Here is a 20,464-nt window from a genome sequence, read left to right as displayed (position 1 = left end):
AGAGCACGCATGTACACGCACTCAATGAATGTCTGTCCTGTCACCAGGAATGCAGCCTCGGGGGAGGCAGGGGAAGGTGGAATGCGGGTTCTGGGAACTTCCTTCTTTGTGGGTTTTCACGACATGAGTTCAGTTCCTGTGCTCTGAGCAACGGCGCTGCTGTGGGTTTTGTGGTTTGTGCCCGGAATTTCTTGAAGGAGGAAAACGCAAGCGTGTAAAATAGATGGCCAGAGACTCTCGACTTTGGATTTCGCACCCAGTAAGTGATATCAGTTACTGACACTTCAGAATAATCAAGACGGATGCAAAATCACGTGTCCGAACCCACCCTGTTCACTGCACCTGCACTTAGAAGCCCTGCCGGGGTTTTAGTGCGACAAAGATCGAAGATTTTTGCAATCCTGTTTTCTGTTATTATTAGACTATGAAACACTTTAAATCTCTATAACAACCCCAAGTACATCTCATGATATTTTTTCCTTTGGGGGGGCAGAGGGCACCCCCAGGCAGGCCTGCTCCTGGCTCTGCACTCAGGGACTCATGGTGGGCTCAGGGACCATGTGGGGTCCTGGTTCCACCCTGGGTGACCTACAAGCCAGGCAACAGTCGCACCCACTATCTCCCGGCCCCTCAGGATAGAACACCTGAGAAACATTGTTTGCAAATAATATTCTCAAGATTGAAAAGGACTATGTGTAGGTGCATGTGTATTTATTTAGCACAAAAATACGTAGTTATGTGATGATCCTGTAAATGTAAACAAATAATTTAGGAATGATTGCCAAATTTATAGGTGGCTTTGTTGTTCTGTCTGAAGATTCTCTCGTCTCAAGGAAACAGCATGAATAGAATTATGTGATGGCAGGAACTTCCTCTACTCTGCACGGTGGGTTTTGGAGAACGTAGTGGGGGCAGGATGGATTTGCGGGCGGGCAGGCGCGAGGGGGCGGGACTCAGGGCCCGTGGCGGGAGACACTGGAGTCCCGCTCTGACTGTGGGTGTGCGCAGGAGACCCTGCGCCACGATTCTCTCAACTTTTCTCTGTTTACGATCTTCAGTAGCAATGAGGAAACCAAACTGAGAGGCCGAGTCAGGGCTGCGCTTGTTGGCGTTCGTGAGATGCGCTCCTTCCCCGCCACGGAGAGCTGGCCACTTTTCCAAGATTATGCTAAAGATAATTATGAAAGGGCTGGGAGCAACAGCAGAGCTGGTAGGGCGTTTGCTTTGCAAGTGGCTCATGCAGCCGACCCGAGTTCGATTCCTCCGCCCCTCTCGGAGAGCCAGGCAAGCTACCAAGAGTATCTCACCTGCACGGCGAAGCCTGGCAAGCTACCTGTGATATAGTAGTCAACATGCCAAAAACAGTAACGTCTCTCAATGGAGACGTTACTGAGCCCGCTTGAGCAAATCGATGAACAACGGGAGGACAGTGCTACGGTGCAGTGCCAAAGATGAAGGAGAAGTTTCATGCAATATTCAGGGTACTTCAGAATTTTACTATTTGCCACTTCCGATTTCTTTCAGTGAGATAAAAATCTTATGAAAACAGCTTGATTCAACATGCTTTTCTCACAATGTAGGGGAGAGGGCGAGGCCAGGGTCTGGCCGAGTCGGGAACCCCCTCTGAACTGCCCAGAAGCTTCCAGAACACTCTTCTGGTCTCATCCAAAGAGACAGGGAACTGAGTCATGCCAGCATGTCATGGGGCCGGTCACGTGATCGTCTCCTCATGTCTGCCCTGACACCACCTGGGTTCACCAACCTGCACACAGGGCACCCAGAAAACTGCGTTCAGGGCCACTTTAGTCTGAGAATTTTGCTCCTTTAACTCCGTTGAATTCTTTGGGTGACAGACTTTCCTGAGTGTTTGAGCAGTGGCTAGAGCTGGCGGCTCCCAGTGGAGGACAGGTGTCACTCAAAGGTCCTTGCTCCGTTCTGTCTGTGACACTCCAGATGCACTGCAGAGACATCACAGAGATCCACGGGCACAGACATGGACATGAGGGGCTTCTTGCAATTTGTCCCCAAGGCAGATGGCAGCGCCCTGAGGCTGGAGTCCACCTGGTCCCCATCACCGCTAACTTGTCCTCACTTGCAGCCAGCAGCCCTCCGGGGCTCATCCCTGATCCCACTCACCGAGAAACTCTGGGACGGCGGCGGCACCACTGCTGCAGACCCCAAACTGGCAGGTGCTGTTGGTGGCAGCTGGGAATGGAATCCACCGTGGCGCAACCTCTGAGACCTGGTCACATGCAGCATGTGTCTCCTGTGCCCACGTCCTGCTGTTGCCACCACAGGTGAGTGTCACTGTTCCCGGCGTCCAGCCGGATGTGGACTCCTGCCCCTCCCGATGCCCGCAGCTCATGAAAATCTCCGTGGACGTCTTTCTCCCACATGGCGCCTCCTCCCTGCAGTGAGGGTTGCCTGTGGGCCGGGCTGAGTGGGGCCCGAGGCCAGGGCTTCTGGAGGCTCCATCTCCACAGGACGAGCCCGTGTCTGCCTGAGGCAGCCTCACGTCGCCCCTCAGCCAGGGCAGACGCTCCCTGGCCTCTGCTCTGGTGTATTGTACTCCCTCACCTCTGCTGTGGTGTATTGTATTCCCTTGCCTCTGCTCTGGCGTGTTTTATTTCTGCCCCAGCAAGTGCAGCTCACGACCGGGCTCCCTAACCCCACCTTCTCCAGGCTGCGGGGACAGGCCCGTTGCCTGCAGGAAAGCCTGGGCCTAAATTCCTTCTCCCATCAGCTCTGCCCTGCTTTTCTGTCTGCATTTGCTTTGGGTTGAGTTGTTTGGTTCTGGGAATTATAGAGGGAATTTTTTTCCCCTGCTCATTAGTGCTAGGTGTCCACAGCAGTGCTCATGCGGCCTAGACGTGCCTCACAGACACGCTCAGTCTGCGAGAGCCCGGGGTGAAATGTTTCCCGGAGTCCGGGGCCTGCGGCCTTCACAGTGGCTTCTGGCAATGCTTGAGGGGCTTTGGGGGCTCTGCGGTCTCAGGGGCTGCACTGGAGCTGACCACATGCACGGCAGCACTTTAACCCTGAACAATCATTCTGGCTTTTACCAATAGAATTTTGGGGGAGACCTGAATAGCATTCTCATCCTGTTTTCGTAGGGCCCAGGTCTCTGAGGCGTATGTTAGTGCAGGAAGAATGGTGGAGTCAAAAAGATGTGCCCAGAGCTGGAGATTCTGTGTCCTCTTAACAACTTCTTCAACGCTCTTGAGGGTGTTCCACATTGCTCTCTTTCTCCTGTTCAGCTCTGGTGCCAAGTCGTTCCTCAGGTTGAGTTCTAATAACTGCTGCATTAAGAGATGTTCATTCCATTGAGAGCAAATGGAACGTCAGGGCCTACTTCATTTTTCATGAACATTGTCTTGGTGAGATTCAGCTGCAGTCCGACCTTTCCACACTCATGTTCAAAGTTGGTCAGAATTTGTGCCACTTGGATAATTTTTGGTGTTATTAGAATGATGGCATCAGCAAAGCAGATGTGGTGTGGTTGCCAACCATCTATCTTCACTCCCATTTCTTCCCATTTCAGTCATCGCATGACATTCTCGAGGGTGGCACTGAAGAGTTTCAGTGAAATGTTTTCACCCTGCCAAACACCTCTCTTTATGTCAATGATCGCTTCCTTGTAGAATGGTGAGATCCTGGTAGTGAATCCGCAATACAGCTCACGGAGGATGCTGATGTATTGAGTTTGAACTCCCTGTTTGGCTAGGGCTTTGATTGATGACTGCTTCAGTCTCAACAGAATCAAAGGCCTTCTTTAAATCAATGATTAGACAGAGCAGCATCATGAACTCCCAAGAAACCTCAATGAGCTTGGTCACCGTTTGGTTATGGTCGATTGTGCTGAATCCTTTTCAGAACTCAGCTTGCTCACATGGTTGTCCTTCATCTAGTGTTCTGCCAATCCTATTCAGGATGACTTGAGTGAACAACTTGTAGATGACAGACAACAGGCAGATCAGGTGATAGTTGCCAATGTCGTGGATGTCTCCCTTCTTGTACAGTAGAACGGTCCACCTGGTTTTCCATTGGGACAGAAGCTTGCAATCAAACAGGTGGTATGTGAAGAGCCTAGCCAGTGTATTGACAAGTACTGGTGGCAGATTCTTCAGGTGTTGGGGTCTGACCTTGTCTGGGCCAGGTGCTGTTCTCTTCTTCACTGACCAAATGGCGTGTTGGATTTTGGAAGGGAGAATGTTGGGAACAGCATATCCATCCTGCGGAATTTGGTATGTGGGCAGGTGGATGTGGTTATCTAAGATATCTGAGTAGAAGTCATGGATAATCTTCTCCATTGCCCTCCTGGAAGATGTGATAGATCCGTCAGGATGTCGGAGAGCAGTCATCTTGGTCTTGTAGTTGGTGAAGGACAGGCGGGCGTTATGAATGCTTTTCCCAGCTTCTGCCACATTGGCCAGCACTGCTACTCTTCTCTCTTTAAGATCTTCCTTTATTGCTTCTCTGCACTGCTTTGCAAGCTTGGACGTTTGCTTGTGATTGCCTGAGGCTTGCACCAAACCACATTGGTGAATGAGCTCAAGAGTTTCCGAAGACAGTCATCTTTTTGTGGCTTTTTCTCTCTCAGCATTCCTCACACAATCATGGAGGTGCTGAGCCAGTCGATTGTATTTCTTGTCGATGTTGTCAACGATGGCATCTTCCCATATTGCCGCAATAGTGCCAAAGAACTCCCAGTTGGTGGTTGTTCTGGGAGTTCTCTTCTTAAACTTTGCAGCCTTTTCTCCCCACTCTGTGAAGTATAATTTCACAGAAATGAGACGGCGGTCTGATCCCGTTTGGAATTTTCAGACAATAGCAATATCGATCAGGCAAAACCGTTGATTGAATATGATGTGGTCAATTTCATTGTGGAATTGTCCACAGGGAGACTCCCATATCCAATGTTTAGATTCGGCTTTCTGGAACTGCAAGTTACCATGAATGATCTTGGTCAACACTGATGAACTCAGATAGTCTCTCACTCTGTTCGTTCCATTCTAGGCCACGGGTCCCGTGTGGAGTTCTTCAGGCAACCTTCTCGGTCCTATCATGGCATTAAAATCACCGACAATGACCTTGTAGAAGGTGTGGTCTACTTTCTAGAACTTCTTCAGCTCCATGTAGAACTTCTCAATTTCTTCTTCATTGTAGTTGGATATTGGTGCAAAGACAATGAGGATATAAATGGGCAATGAGCCACATCAATTCAAACGTAAGTGTCCAATTCAGGTTGTTAGGCATTCGAGCGAATCAATGTTCATGGCCTAGTTCGTGTTAAGAGAACACCAACACTACCGATGCCTCTAATGTCGCATGTTCTGAGGAACAGTTATTCTCCAGTGTTGAAAATGGCATGATGTGGTCAAAGCCTTCTCATCTCGGTCAATCCAATGATGATGTGCTTGGTCTTCTGTGCTTGCACCATCAGGTCCTTGATGGATGCTTCTGATGCCAGCGTTTGTGTGTTAAAAGTGCAGACAATCATTTTAGTCTTTTGTTTTGGCAGCTTAATTCGGCCCTGAGATTTTAGCAGCCTCTCCTTGCTCGTCCTTCTCAAAACTGCCATATTGGGGCTCTTCCAGGGCCAGGGGAGTGAGGCCCATTTTTGTTATTCTTTTTGGCATATCGGATAGGCTACGAGTAGCTTGCCAGGCTCTGCCCTGAGGGTGGCATGTTATAACAATCTGCATGCTGACAAACACGCCACATACCTTGTGCATGGACGTGCTGCTGACATACAGAAAGTACTGGCCAGATTGACACAGATGCAAGGAGTCCAACCCTTCATCTGCCTGCATCTCTGGGCAGCACCTGTTGGTTCGCTTTTCACCTGTTGGCACTGTTGCCAGCCCCTCACTACGATGAGGCGGTGAGCCATCAAGGTTGCTGAACTTTCCTACTCCTCACTTATCTACAATAGCGGGGCCCCTCTCTGTTCCTCCCTTATCTACAAGGCAGCACTTTAACCCTGAACAATCACTCTGGCTTTTACCGATAGAATTAAACCTCATGGGACCGGCTAGTTTCCCAGCCAGGCAGGGACAGCATGGAATAGATACACGGAATCTCGGGCACAGTCCCCACTTGGGAAAGTCGTAGGGTTAGTGGGAAGCAGCAAAGAAAACCGACGAGGAGTAACTGTGATGCAGAAATAAAGTGAGCTGGACACGATACCCATCCCAGCTCAGGCACAAGTTTCAAGGACAAGAGCAACAGTGAGGCAGGCTCAGTTAGATGGGGAGGGATGGAGCACGGCGGCAAGAGACACGGGGTCCCTTAGCTGCCAGCAGGAAAGAAACAGCAAGTCCAGAGACGTCGAGGAGCTGGGAGGCAGGGTCTGGGCAGCTGCAAAATCACCTGAAGCAAGGGCAGTGAGGAGGCACATGGAAGGGCTCAGAGTCCCGGGCACGTGATGTGGGTGGGAGTGAAGGTCAGTGCAGCTGCGTGGGCAAACGGGACGGGCCTGGGGAGAGACCCAAACCCAGGCTGCGTGTCCACAGCGCAGGGCCAGCAGCTGCTCTGAGCCCAGGAGCAAGGCTGAACACTCAGAGCTCTGGTCCCAGCAAACCATCTCCCAAAGGCGGGCATGGAAGATGAACGTCTGGCAAAGAAGAAGGCCTCGGCGCCCAGCAGCGCTCTTGGTTTCAAGATCCTTGGCCCAAGATGTGGGTGTTTGCAGCTGGAGTAGAGCCCCGAGCCAGGCCGGGCCCCTCGCAGCGGCCAGCGCTGTCTGGAGACAGTGGTGCAAGTCGAGAATGAATTAATGTCAAATCCACAGAAACAGAGCAAACAGAACAAGAAAATGACTCGCTCAGGGGAAAGCAAACACGGACAATCAGAGCTGAGGCTCAGAAATAAACCGTGTCCGGCAAGCAAACAAACAAACAGAGAGGTAGTGGTCAGCACGGCCCGCGGCTCCTTGGCCACCAGAGGGTTTCCAACGAGTTCCATGTACCTGCCCGTGTCCAGCCACAGGTATGGCCATGGAGCCCGGATGCCCTCCCTCCGATGGGTCGGGGGTCTCTAAGCATCCCAGGTGGGACTGTGCCCAGCCTCTCGCCCAGCCAAGGCCCAGCGGAGCAGAGTGGTCACCAGTGCCTCAGTGACTGTGGGTTCCGGCTCCCCATGAGGGACCTTCTCGATACCTCAACACTCGAGGGGGTTCAGCCAAAGCTCCCAACGTGCCAGAGTAGCAGAGTGGGTCTGGGGGAGTAACTGTCTGCTGTGTCGGGAGGGGGGCAGGGAGGACACATCCACGCAGCATGCAGTGACTGGAGAAGCCCCTGCAGTGACTCTGTGGCAGGAGCCCGGCTGAGGAGGAACACGCGCTCTCTGCTCCTCCCCGGGTGGATTCTCGATGCCTGTCCATGGGGCAAAGAGCTCTGCCAGCCTCACGTGTGTCTTCACAATGGCCCATCGTGTTCACCTGTCCCCTGCCCATCGTCCTGTGTTGGGCAGTGGGAAGGTATCAGGGGCAGAGGCCGGGATTCCTCAGGAGGGAGTCGGGCCATGAGACCTGTGGGCAGAGGACGGTTCCCTGGGGCATTTGGAGGGAGACAATGGGGGCCGAGGAGGAGGTAAGCTGACATATATGATCACTTCCTCCTCCCCTCGTCCACCTGTGGGCCGTGGACAGCCCCGTGGCCTCCTATGGATTCCTACATCAGACCTAGAGAGCTGGACCAGCCTGGATAGCTGGCGTGGGCAGACAGGCGCGGGCACGCCCTCCTGGGGCTCAGGAGACGCACACCCAGAGGGCAAAGGCCGGGGGTCCTGTAGGAAAGGGGCCTCCAGCTCTTAACGGACACGGGGGCCATTGACTCAGGTCTGGGGGACATTTTCTGCTCAGGACATTTTCTGCTCAAGCTGCCTCAATGGCCCAGCCAGATGCACCTTCTGTGTTTAGTGAAGAGAAAGTCCCAGCTGGGGGTCATGGGGGCGGAAGGGGTGGATCTCCCTGGTGCGTGGCAGCCGTGTGGCCATCTGGAGGCCCAAGCAGGCAGGACCAGGGCAGGGCGGGGATGGGCGCAGCGGGCGGGCTCTCTGCCACCCACTAGACCACAGATGTGGGCACATTGCCACAGGCAAGTTTCTCGGTGGCAGCAAGTGCCACTGCCCAGTACCATGCAGGGGCAGGGGCAGCTCACAGGACCGAGCTTCCTGTGGTCTCACGTGGCTTCTCTCAGCGTGGGGTCTTGTCTGAAAGTGGGTCTCCCACGAGGAACCCACCTGGCTCCTTGTGTGGGCCTCAGCACCAGCACCCCTGCCCCCGCTGTGCTGATGCCGCCATGCAGGTGGATGTCCTGCAGGCAGACCCCATGTCCTGCCCCTGTCCAGCCCCTGGTTCTTATGCCAGACGGTGAGTCTCAGCCCAGCCTGCAGCTCGGCTGGGCCGTTCCCTCGGGCCAGCGTGGCGGTACCAGGGGCTGCTCACTGCACACTCCCTGGTCTCAGTGCCCCTCCTGCCCAGGGGCCCGGGAGTCTGGGAGAGAGACGGGGTCCCCCTGGTGGGAGGGGCGGCTTGTCCTTACTCGGGTGGAGGAGACACCCAGAGTGGCGGCTCCCCTGAGGAGACCCCAGCTGCAGCCTAGGGCGCTGGGGGGACACGGCAACACGTGTCCTGGAGCAGGGCCTGGAGCAGGCAAGGGCGAAGCCCCCATGTCCTGGGAAGGCCTTGCTGGGTGTCCCTGCCCCACGTCCCTGCCATGTCCCTGCTCCATGCCATGCTCCTGACCCCATCTCTGCCAGTTTCTCCTGGCCTCTGGCCCCAGGCCCGGCTTCCTCCCCTTCCAGGAGCCTGTCGGGTGTGAGGGGTGTGAAGGGTTCCTGCTCCCCCATGGGAATGCAGCGAGTTTCCCTCCGACCGACCCCAGGTTTCTTCTCTGACACCTGCGTGCGCCAGTTCCCAGACACTCCCACAAGGCCCCTCGGCATGTCCACACTCTCCTAGTGCCCACGGGGCTGGGCGGGCACCGAGCCTGGCAGCAGCCTTCCCGCACCTGCTCGGTGCTACTTTACACAGGACAAAGCACCCAGACCCCCGGAGGCCCAGTGACAAAGACAGGTCGGCCTTGACCGGGCCAGCTGGTCTTCAGCCACCCGAGGAGAGAACAGTGTCCACACGTGGGCTTTGCAGGGGAGAGAATTTCATCTCGGATGGTGTACAATCCCCGAGCCACTCTCTCACCTGGAAGACTGCCTTGATCAGCCATTTTCAAATCAGCATCTTTCTCTTCTACGGAAACGCTCTAACCTGCACTTTGCAGAGAATCGGTGGACGCCGCAGGCCCCGCAGGCAGCGCCGGGACACGTCCCTCCAGCCGTGATTGCGGGTGGGGGTGGGGCGCTCGGCAGATGGATCCGACCTGGCTTGTCATTTCTCTGAAATTGTACTTCGGGTTGACTCAATAAAGCCGGCGTCTCCAGAAAGCTGGGCTCGGCTTCTCAAATCCGTTAAACTGCCTTTTATAGCCAGAAAGCCTCCAATTATCTCCCTGTCTGGGCCCCTCGGAGCGGCCGTGGAGCCGTACCGGTGCGTGCCCTCATTCTGCTGGGGAGAACGGATGGGCCACTCTGTGTGCCGCTATAATAAAGACTTCTATCACAAAGAATAAACAACTAAATGAGCAGCAATAAACTTAATTTGCACATTAGATATGCTTTTCCAAGTTCCGACATTTCAGTTGAAAATAATGCTGAAGCAATGAGGCCTATAATTGAACATCCAAAACTTCTCCAGAGGGGAACACAAACAAATGTTGCCTGCAAACAAGATCATTTTTATAGCCTGCTGTTACTCTGCTTTTTAATAATTTTCCAAATGCCAGATCAAATAGTTTCCCCTCTGATGTGATTTTCATGTACCTCTTGGTGGATGCTCTCGGAATGATCGAAGTCCACGCACTCAGCCACGAAGACCCTCCAGCTGCCCGGCGTGCGCCCTGCCCGGCTGGGGTCCGGGGACCGGCTCCTGCACCGCGCGGCTCTCAGCCTGCGTGGGGCTCGAGAGACCGGGGCTAATTACCCTCGCAACGCTTCCGAACGGAAATTGCCTTCCCTGCCGCAGGAGCGCGATCGGATCTCCCGGCATGCACCGCCGGATGACTCCAGATTCCTCTCCCACAGATAAGCCCTATCAGCTAAAAACTAAGCTGGGAAATATCTTCCTCTTGTAACTATTATCTTTTTACATGTTATCTAACAAGGGCATTCTCGCATGACTGAGGCTGATAAGTAAATTCAAAGAGAGGGGATTGTTTTTTATCGGCTTTACTGAAATTTCTCATTTGCTCCTTACCAGCCGATTACCAGGAAGGTCACTACACGCTGACTCTGGTTTGAGAAATAAAATCCTATTTGGCTGCATGATGACAGTTAAATGTGAAAGTGGGCGTGTGCATGCATGCATTCATGTGCGCGCGCGCGCACACACACACACACACACACACACACACACGGATTGGTGTGCTTTTAAGAGTCAGATAAATAGCTGAGCTGCGTGAGCACCACTGAGATTATTTCCCAGGTGAAAGCGTTCGATCTTTTTTCTAAAATATTTTTTGGGTTGCACCCTGTGGTGCTCGAGGATACGGCCCTGCCCTCAGGAATCAGCCTGGGGGCCGTGTGGGATGTTAAGGATTGAACTCATGCCACATGCCAGGCACACACCTGCTGTGCTATTACTGGGCCGAGAGTGTTTAAAAAAAATACCTCCTTGGCAGCGAAGCCTTTGCGTACCCCCGGAGAGGGAGCTAGCAGACGCATGGAGGCTGAGCTACGCCTCCCCAGACCCCCAGACCTCCAGGCCCTCAGGAACAAGGCAGCTCATGGCGAATGCAGGATACAACTGAGGGAGGCAGTGGCCAGACGCCCTCAGTGCCCGCAGAGCCGCCTTGGCACAAGGTCAGAGACCAGGGAGGACTTCTATCCACAGTCCAGCGGGACACCCGCCTGAGTCTGCCTGCAAGAAACAGCCCCCAGCCCCCGGGGGATGGAAAAACAGCTGCTCATCCCCTGGGACACTGGCTGCACAGGGCGGCCCAGGAGAAAAGCCCAAGCATTGCCCAGGGGGTGCCGGGGGAGGGTCCGTGCCCGCAGGCTCTGAGCCGATGCTCCATGCTTGGCGGGCACAGACAAGAGCTCACTGCCGCCCTCTCTTCTTTGGGTTTCCGCTCAAGAGGAAGCACCTGGGTGCAGCAGGGAGAATCAATAGGTGGACCAGCTCCAGCCAAGAAGATGAAGGTGTCCCAGGAGCACGAAGAAGCGAAGGGGACACGCAAACCAACCTCGCATGACCCTGGACTTTGCAATAGGCCGTTCTCGCTGGGCTGATCCAGACAGGGGCAGGTGCCATCCCTCCACCTGCCCCCTAAGAACTCCGGCGACCGCCATTTTCCAGAAGTCAGCAACAAGCTCCAGGTACGAGCGGGGGTGGCGTCAAACGCCAGGGCTCACCGGACAGGGGGGGAGTGGGCAGTCCTCCTCCCCCCTGCCCTGATGAGACTCTGAGATGATGCAAAGCCCGGCCACTGTCTACTTAAGCTCCCCCACAGCCGTGATCCAGAGACACACAAACGAACCTTGCGCCCGAGCAACTTGCTGCAGAGATCTCTGCAGACCCTAATTCTTAAAATTTCAGAATTCCTAGAGCATGCAGCCACGAGACATTGTATTGTATCCATAACCAGCAATACAAAACACATTGTCTAGCATTGCCTTTTCGGCAGGTATGAGTGGTGGTGGGTCTGGTCTCGAAATATCGAAGGGGACTACTAAAATCGAGAGTGTATTGTGCAAGTTCTCTGGCACACAGGCAGGGGGAGGTATGGAATGGAGGAGGGGGATCCTGGGGATTTTTGGTAGCGGATAATGTGCACTGGTCAAGGGGTGGGTGTTGAATGACTGTGTGATCAAAACTCAAACATGAAAGCTTTGTTACTGTACCTCACAGTGAATCAATAAAAATAAATAAATAAACAAATAATCCACTGCGGGGGGGGCGGGGGTGAAGGGATTGGGCTGGAGAGAGAGGAGAGAGCACAGCAAGGTGGGCACACACAGAGGGAACCTGGCATCTCCCACCCCCTACCCCCACCCCCAGGAGTGGCCCCTAAGTGCAGAGCCGGGACTAAGCCCTGAGCACCGCTGGCACAAAAACAGCAACAAAAAAACAGAATGGAAAGAAAAAACTAAAAGATGAAGGTGAGGTGGTTGTGGCTTGGTCTTAATTCCAGTTCACTACAGCACAGCGGTAGGGCGTTCGCCTTACAAGTGGCCAACATGGCCGACCAGAGTTCGATTCCTCCACCCCTCTCGGAGAGCCCGGCAAGCTACCGAGAGTATTCGATATGCCAGACACAGTAACAACAAAGTCTCCAATGGAGACGTTACTGGGCCCGCTCGAGCAAATCGACGATCAACGGGAGGGCCTTTACCTTTACCTTTACTACCCAACAAAGAAACCTGAAAATGGGCTCACAGGTACATCAGGTTACTGCATTCTAGATGAGGGAGCCCCCCGGACCTGCTCTTAGTACCTGGGCAGACTGGGAACCGCCATCTGTGTTGGGCGACCCAGCTGCAGACCCTCCATCGGCCCTCCCAGTGGGACCGTTTCTAGCAAGCCTGAGGCCTGGATTCCAAGGCTCTTCGCTTCCGCCAGCGCCAGGCCGGGCTCTGCAGCTCTTCGCTCACTGCTCCTGCCTCTGCGACTTCCTCCATCCCCTCGTTAACTATGGGCCTTCAGCATCACGGTGCACAGGACAAGAACCAGCTGAGGAAACAACCCATCTGCCTCCTTCCCTCGGCCGAGGTCTGTTCCCTCTGTCTCTGGGATAAAAGGGTCCCTGTACCCGGACGTCAGCCTCAGGTCTGGCTCAGAAGCAGGGATTTTACAGGAACCTTCCTGGAGAAACTGTTTCTGCTGCTGCTGTCTCTCCTTTATTCTTCTTTCCTTTCCCCAGATTTCTCAGTTCTGGGGGAGCTACTGGTGATGCCTCTTCATCCGCCACCATATTTTATTTAATGCAGCACCAGGAAGGCAGGGAGGCTGCTCGTGTCTTCTTAATTTGGAACGAGGTGACACATCGCCCCCTCCACCCCACCCTCCCCCCCACCCTCCAGCAGACCTGCTTCCTCATCAAACGTAAACCAGCTCCAGGTATGGCCAAAAAATCATCAGGGAAAGAGCACCTCATGCTTGAAACACTAAGTCTGCCTGTGTCTGGAATCTGAGGATAGGCCTAAGGAGGTGAACGCTTCCCGCTGTGTCTTGGGCAGGATTCTGACATGATTTCCATCCGTCAGATGCCCCGAGCACTTCAGACAAACGTCAGCTGACAGAGTTGTCATCAGGGATAAAGGTGGGTGTTTATTTTCCATAAGACATTTTAAAGAAGAGTTGAAGTGCAGCAGTTACCGACATTTTATCGAATATATTTACTTTAATAGAAATCATGATAAAGTGCCAATTGCTAGATTTAATCATTTGGGCTTAATTGGCTGCTCAAACTATTTTATCAAGAGAGCCATTTTTATCATCTGAGAGGCAATGAAATGATAGGAGTGACATGACTGCCAGTCCACATCCTAGTCTTACAAGCTGAGATTCGACATAGCAAAGTAGGTGAGTGGGGCAGCAGTGCTCCTGGCCCTAATGGTCCTTCGGCGAGAGATGGGGCACTTTGGAGGTGACACGTGTGAGTTTACGAGAACGGCGTTGAAGTTTTCCCATTCCAACTGGGTGAGTTTATCTGCTTCCCGCGATGGGAATACAATCACGACTCACTACAGACACTCAGATTTCATTTTTCTCTTCAATATTAACTGCTTATAAGAAATTATGCAAGAGGCCCGGCACCTCCCTGGGGCAGCCCTGGGCTCCTGAGGAGCTGTAAGTGGTTATGTGCTCAGCTGCGCTCTCTGGAGGATGGCGTTCCCTGCTAGATGAGAGTGCGGGGGAAATTAATGAGGAGAATCCCTGCTCACTGGCTGTGTCAAAGCCCCCGCCCCACACAGAGGGATCTCAGAGAGTCACGTGTTTTTGGGTGCAGGTTTGTCTAATTTCCCAGACAGTGCCTCCACTGCAGGTCCCTGGTCCACTGGCCATTGGTGCCATGAACTGCATGCATGGGTGAGCTAGGTCTCTCTCAGGGACGAGGGGCCATGCATACACCCCCCCTTGTCCGTCAGGCAGAGGGAAGAAGGTCCAGTACCTTTCACCATCAGCGTGCCCGAGCTCCGCGCAATGCCAAACTGGTTAGCAGCCACACAGGTGTAGGGCCCAGCATCCGACCTGGTCACGTTCTGTATCTTGAGGCTGCCTTCCTCCGAGAGGAATATTCTAGAAAGGAAACACATGGTCAAGGGACGAAGGCCTTGCTCCCGGCAGCCCTGACCTCTTGCTTGCGTGGGAGAACACCCAATGTGGGGTGGGGTGCAACACACGGGGCCACAGGCCCTGCACAGAACGCCCATCTGAGCCGAGAGCCAGACGGGAATACATGGACCGTGGGTGTCCCTATGGACTGCAGGTCACAGTCGGACCCTCTAGCACCTGTGAGACGACGCCAGCGAGAAATGCAACTGTGTGCTCTGAGAGGCAGCGGCCTGTGGCTGCTGAAGATGCCCTGGAGAGAGCCAGTGTTTGCACCCGGCCCTGCTCACGCCCCCAGACACCAAACAGACCCTCTGGGCAGGAGACCTCCACGCTGCCCCCGGCCCTCCCACGGGGCCCCCATCCCTGGGCCAAGTGCAGGCCAAGGTGGCCGGAAGTCTGCGAGCCACAGGACTCAGCCCCTCGTTCCCAGGAAACGCAGCTCTCGAAATTTCCTAGGAAGTTCCAAAATAGCCCAAAACATACTGCAGAATGCCGCTGTCTTAGGGGAAGCCACGGAAGGTTCTTGATAAACTCACCATCAAATCTTTTCAAGAGGAGATGAAAGCCATAACTGAAAGCATCTGCCAAAAGGGGGTGTCCTAAGAATTGGGCTGGGACAGTTAACAGTCGCTCTGGGAAAACAACGGGCCCGCGGGGCTGGGCATCGGACGGATGGAAATCGTGTCAGAATCCTGCCCAAGACGCAAGTGGCGGACAGGAGCTGCTCACAGCAATGGCGTTAAAGGTCGGGGAGAGGGGGCAAAATCATGCAGGTTCTTGTCGTGTCTGTTAACAGCCACAAAGCTGGTTGGTCACAGGACCCAACGGTGCCGTGGGCGGGCAGGCACAGCACACAAAAGGCTGGAGCAAGAGTCGCTCGGTCTGAAGCTCAGAGGCTGTCAGCCAGCTGCAGTCTGCACAGGTGGCTTGGGACGTGGATTTATCCCCCGTGGCGGCTCCACGCGTGGAAGGGGCCACGTGCCCCGGGCTCATCAGGTGCCCGAGAAGGCGTCTTCTTGCATCTTTCCTCACACGAGCAGCTGGCACCTTGTCTGATTTCTGAGGTGTCTAGAGCTCTTGATATCTTGCTTAATTTCTGAGATGTCTTGAGTCCAATTTGCCTTAAAACTAAATTCCACCACGAAGTGAGGAAGTCGTTTTCGAGAGAAGCAGCCCTCCGGCCCAACAAAAACCCTCGTCAGAGCCCACTCTAGGGGCTTGTGAGCAGCACGGGGCAGCATGATCTGCCTCCAACTTCAGAAGCAGCCCAGCAACATAAAAACATCAAATTGTATCCAGTAACAATTTAATGTTGAAAATACATCTGCTGATATCTAAAGGCCACCGGACAAATTTCCCAGCTAGTAATGCCGATGTTTATAGTTTAACTATATTTTCACTTAGCTACTAAGAGGGAATATTTATGTAAAATGTGTTTTACGTTACCCTGAACTCACCATCCTTCCCTGGATCACACGAGACAGTCAGTTGTGATTTGTGAGTGCAGTTATATCAGAGAAGCGGTGGCCTATTCATCATTAACTGAGCTTCAGCCTGCAGAAATTCCTATTTCTAAGTAGCCCTCTTGTTTTTCTAAGACCAATATCCAAATATGCATAAAAGGACACAAGTTTTAGATTTAAATGCTTAGTGAAAACAAATTAGTGACCAAACCTATTCATCATTTATAAAAAACAGAAGATCGAATGCGTCCTCTCTCTAGTATCCTAGAATACAGACAGGGTTGTAACTCAGAGAGTTTATGACCACAAATAGCATGGATATTACAACTTATTTCTTCCATTAATAAGTCAGTAAAACATAATAAAATGTGTGATATTATCACAATAGCCGGGATCAAATCAACTAATCAAATCTCTAATTTTATTATGTCAGTCAAGGTTGGGGGCTAGAGATGGAGGGGGAGTTGGGAGGGGAGCCAGGAACCCTGGTGGGGAGAAGACACTGGTGGTGGGTGGGTGGGTGGGTGGGTGGGTGCTGGAACAGAGGGTGTCGAAATCTCAACTATGAATAACTTTGTAAATCATGGTGCTCTAATAATATTTGTAAAGCTCTAATAGTGAAACAAAAAAAGTTAAAGAAGGAATCTACAGTTGCATCAAATATCAAAGCATAGTTTGTCAAAATTGACTTAGGGAATAAAAAAGGAAAGAAGGAAAGGAAATAAAGAAAGGAAGAAAGGAAGAAAGGAAGAAAGGAAGAAAGGAAGAAAGGAAGAAAGAAAGAAAGAAAGAAAGAAAGAAAGAAAGAAAGAAAGAAAGAAAGAGGGAGGGAGGGAGGGAAGAAGGAAGGAAGGAAGGAAGGAAGGAAGGAAGGAAGGAAGGAAGGAAGGAAGGAAGGAAGGAAGGGAAGGGAAGGAGGGAGGGAGGAGGAAAGAAAGAAAGAAAGGAGGGAGGGAGGGAGGGAGGGAGGGAGAGAAGGAAGGAAGGAAACGGGAGAGAGGAGGGAGAGAGGAGGGAGAGAGAAAGGGAGGGAAGGTGTTAGGAAGGGAGGAAAGGGAGTTAGGGGTGGAAAAAAAAGTTGGAGGGAGGAAGGAAGAGGGCAGAGGGAGGAAGAGGTGAGGAACACAGTAGAGAAAACGTTCCTAACTAGGATCACACTGCAGTAAACAGACAATTTTGGTGACAGTTTTTGTCACATTCATAAGGAATTAGCAAAACTGACTTTTCTATCCTTTCAGAATATTCTAGAAAACACTTCAAAATGGAATCTGGCTTGTTGGAAAGGACACATTAACAACGGGTGAAATATTTTATCTTTAATCCTTAGAAAATTTTCTGGCATCTGAAAACAGAGTACAGCCAAGTTCCCATAATCTCAGCTGTGGGAAACATCACATTCTTGTGACACAGTGAAACTCTGCAAGGATCACCAACAGACAGAACATAGTTTCAGAGAGAAAGCAGGAGGTAAGGTAAAGGTAAAGGTAAAGGCCCTCCCGTTGATCGTCGATTTGCTCGAGCGGGCCCAGTAACGTCTCCACTGGAGACTTTGTTGTTACTGTGTCTGGCATATCGAATACGTCACGGGGAGCTTGCCAGGCTCTGCCGTGCGGGCGAGATACTCTCGGTAGCTTGCCGGGCTCTCCGAGAGGGGCAGAGGAATCGAACTCGGGTCGGCCATGTTGGCCGCGTGTAAGGCGAACGCCCTACTGCTGTGCTATCGCTCCAGCCCCAGATTAATTATATATTATATGCTTATTAATTTTAGTCTTAATTCTAAGATAAAGATGCCAATAGACAATAGGACATAAATCTGTGTGGAGAATTGTGAGCTCCACAGAAATACAAAGGGTCACTATCCTGTCACTGTCCTCCCGTTGTTCATCGATTTGCTCGAGCGGGCCCAGTAACGTCTACATTTTGAGACTTCTTGTTACTGTGTTTGGCATATCGAATATGTCACAGGTAGCTTGCCAGGCTCTGTCACGCAGGTGAGATACTCTCAGTAGCTTGCCAGGCTCTCCGAGAGGGGCAGAGGAATCAAACCTGGCTCGGCAAGGCAAATGCCCTACCGCTGTTCTATCGCTCCAGCCCACAAAGGGTCATCACAGAGAATTACGAATAATCACGTGTCAACAAATCGGACAGTCTACGAGATAGGGGCAATTTCCCAAAACATGTTACACTCCAAGACTCATTAAAGAAGAAACATAAAACCTGAGAAAAAAAAATGTGTAAGGAAATTGAAAGAGAAATTTAAAACACTCCCTCAAAGCAAAGCCCAGGACCAGTCGACTTCTTGGTGAATCCTACTGAACTTTCAAACAAAAGTGGATGTTCCCCTCACAATTCAGTCTGTAAATTGAAAAGGAGGGAGGACTCTCAAACACATTTTACGATGCTAACATAACTTCGATTCGAAAGCAGACAAAATCATCACAATAAACAACTTCAGCCAATATCTTTGATGGACATAGATTTAAACATGCTTAATAAAATGCTAGCAAACCAAATTCAACCATATAGCACAAGAGCCAGACATCAGGACCAACAGAGACTTGTTCCAGGCATATGAGGATAGTCCAACATATGTACATAAAAATGCGATAGCATATTCAACAAAATAAAAAACAAAATCATATGATCATCTCAAATGGTGAAAAAAAGTAGGATTCAACAAACTTCTATGTTTAAAAACTCCCAATAAAATGGGTATAGAGAGAACAAACTTCCAATGAAATAATGGCAGGGATGCCAAACTCACAGCTGACACATAATCAACCACCAAAGAACTTGAAGCCTCCCCTTCTGACTCAGAGCCAGATAAGGGCAGCACCTGTGCTAGCTCCTGTTTGCTCGGATTGGAAGTGCTGACCGAGGCAACTGGGCAAGGAAAGGCTCCAGGAGAAATTGAAGTTGAAAAGAAGTAGCGATGCCTTCACGATCCCGAATGACGGGGGGTCATGGAGGGCCAGGACTCCGGTTTAGACCCAGTCTCAGGGTCCGGAGTGATAGAACAGTGAATAGGACTTTTGCCTTGCATGTGGTTGAACCGGGTTCAATCCCTGGCACCCCATATGGTCCCCCAAGCATTGCCAGGAGTAATTCCTGAGTGCAGAGCCAGGAGTAGCCCCTGAGCATCTCTGGGCTTGACCCAAAAAGCAAATAAATAATAAATAAATAAATAAATAAATAAAAGAGAATGACCCATTTTCTCCTCCTGCTGAAGGCTGTGCCCTGCTGGCCCCCACAGCCCTGACAGCCAGTGCTCAGGAGGGGTCGACCGTCCTGGGGGTCTGAGCAGCCTTTCTGGGAAGGATCCTGATGGTCACAGGGCCATCCTGAGTGTTAGTCTGAGGGTCCACACCCTCTGCTGTGCCTCGGCTGTTGGCCACTGACCAGGTCCCTTTATTTATTTCAGAAGCGATGCTGGGCCCTTACAAGGCTTGAATCCATTAAACGCTGGCTCCATCCCATTCTCGTGGGCGACCTGTGTGGCTCCTGTGTCCTTCTCCTTCCTGCCCGCCTTCTCAGTGGACTCACCTCATCATCAGACCCTGAGCCACGGGCGGGCGTCCCCGAAGGCCCCATCTCCTCCTTGGAATCCCCCCCACTGGCCCCAGTCCTCAGAGTTCAGGCATCATATCTTCAAGTCCCCATTCTCTAATTTTCACTAAGCTGGACAGTCACAGCCTCCCAAGAGCTCCCCTTTTGAACCAGGGGTTGGCACGCTGTCCACACGCTGAAACCGCAGTGGCACTGACCTCTCTCTGAGGGGCTCCAGAAAGGCCACCGAGCAAGCACACATGTGGTCGTGCTGCCGAGCATCTCACAGCAGGAGACTGGCTCTGTGGTGCTCCTGCCTTCGCTCCCAAAGTGGATGAACTGCACGGCGCCGGGGTGGGTGTGGTGGTTGGAGCCTGGCATGACTCAGGGACGCTTTCTGCTGGACCTGTTAGGGTGCCGGGGGCCGCTGTGGGTTTCTGCTCTCCGCAGAGTGGGCAGTGTGGTCTGAGGCGAGCCGACCCTGCTCCAGCTGTGTCCTGGCAGGGGAGGGGCAGGTGCCATAGCCCATTCCCTGTCCGGCAGCCGAGGGGCAGGGGCAGCTTTGATGAATTAGGGAACAGAATGTGCAGAAAAGTCAGCTACTGACCAAGGGAAGCGTTTTAGGTCAATGAGAAGCTAATGGAGAGTCTCGGGACCAATGGATCCAGGTCAGGCTTCTCAACGGCAGTGAAGGTCGTAGCAGGGCAGGGGAACGAGCACTCTACCCGGTTCCCAGCTGCCCGTCTAAGGGATGGGCACAGGCAGAGGCCAGGAAGCTACACAACAGAGCCACACGCTTGCTGGACCTCACTCCTGAGCGGGAGGGCCAAGTCCCATCTCTGGGGTGGATGCCTGCTCTCACCCTGGGTCTCAGGGTTGTGTGTGATGGTTCATTGCACGACATAAAGATAACAGAGCTTGGTGTTCTATCAGCCCAACCATTAATGCAATCGAACAGGATCCCAATCTTCCCAAATTCCCAATTTTCTCAATGTGAATAACAGATAAAAAACACAGACTCAGATTGCCAAGTGCAAAGAGAAAACAAGGAAGGGTTCCTGAC

The 20,464-nt window shown here is 52.4% G+C and overlaps 1 protein-coding gene across 1 annotated transcript in view; it reads right to left on the bottom strand.

The window, feature by feature from the left end:
* LOC130037482 (contactin-6-like) overlaps positions 1-20,464 on the bottom strand; it is a 158,444-nt gene that overhangs the window by 36,462 nt on the left and 101,518 nt on the right. The window contains exon 11 of the mRNA XM_056129323.1: positions 14,229-14,356. Coding sequence (XP_055985298.1) covers positions 14,229-14,356 — 128 coding nt within the window. The remainder of the gene's footprint in view (positions 1-14,228; positions 14,357-20,464) is intronic.

The sequence above is a fragment of the Sorex fumeus genome, unplaced genomic scaffold, assembly GCF_029834395.1.
Source record: "Sorex fumeus unplaced genomic scaffold, SorFum_2.1 ptg000072l, whole genome shotgun sequence".
Taxonomy (NCBI): Eukaryota; Metazoa; Chordata; class Mammalia; order Eulipotyphla; family Soricidae; genus Sorex; species Sorex fumeus.
This window is presented reverse-complemented; position numbering and strand designations above follow the sequence as displayed.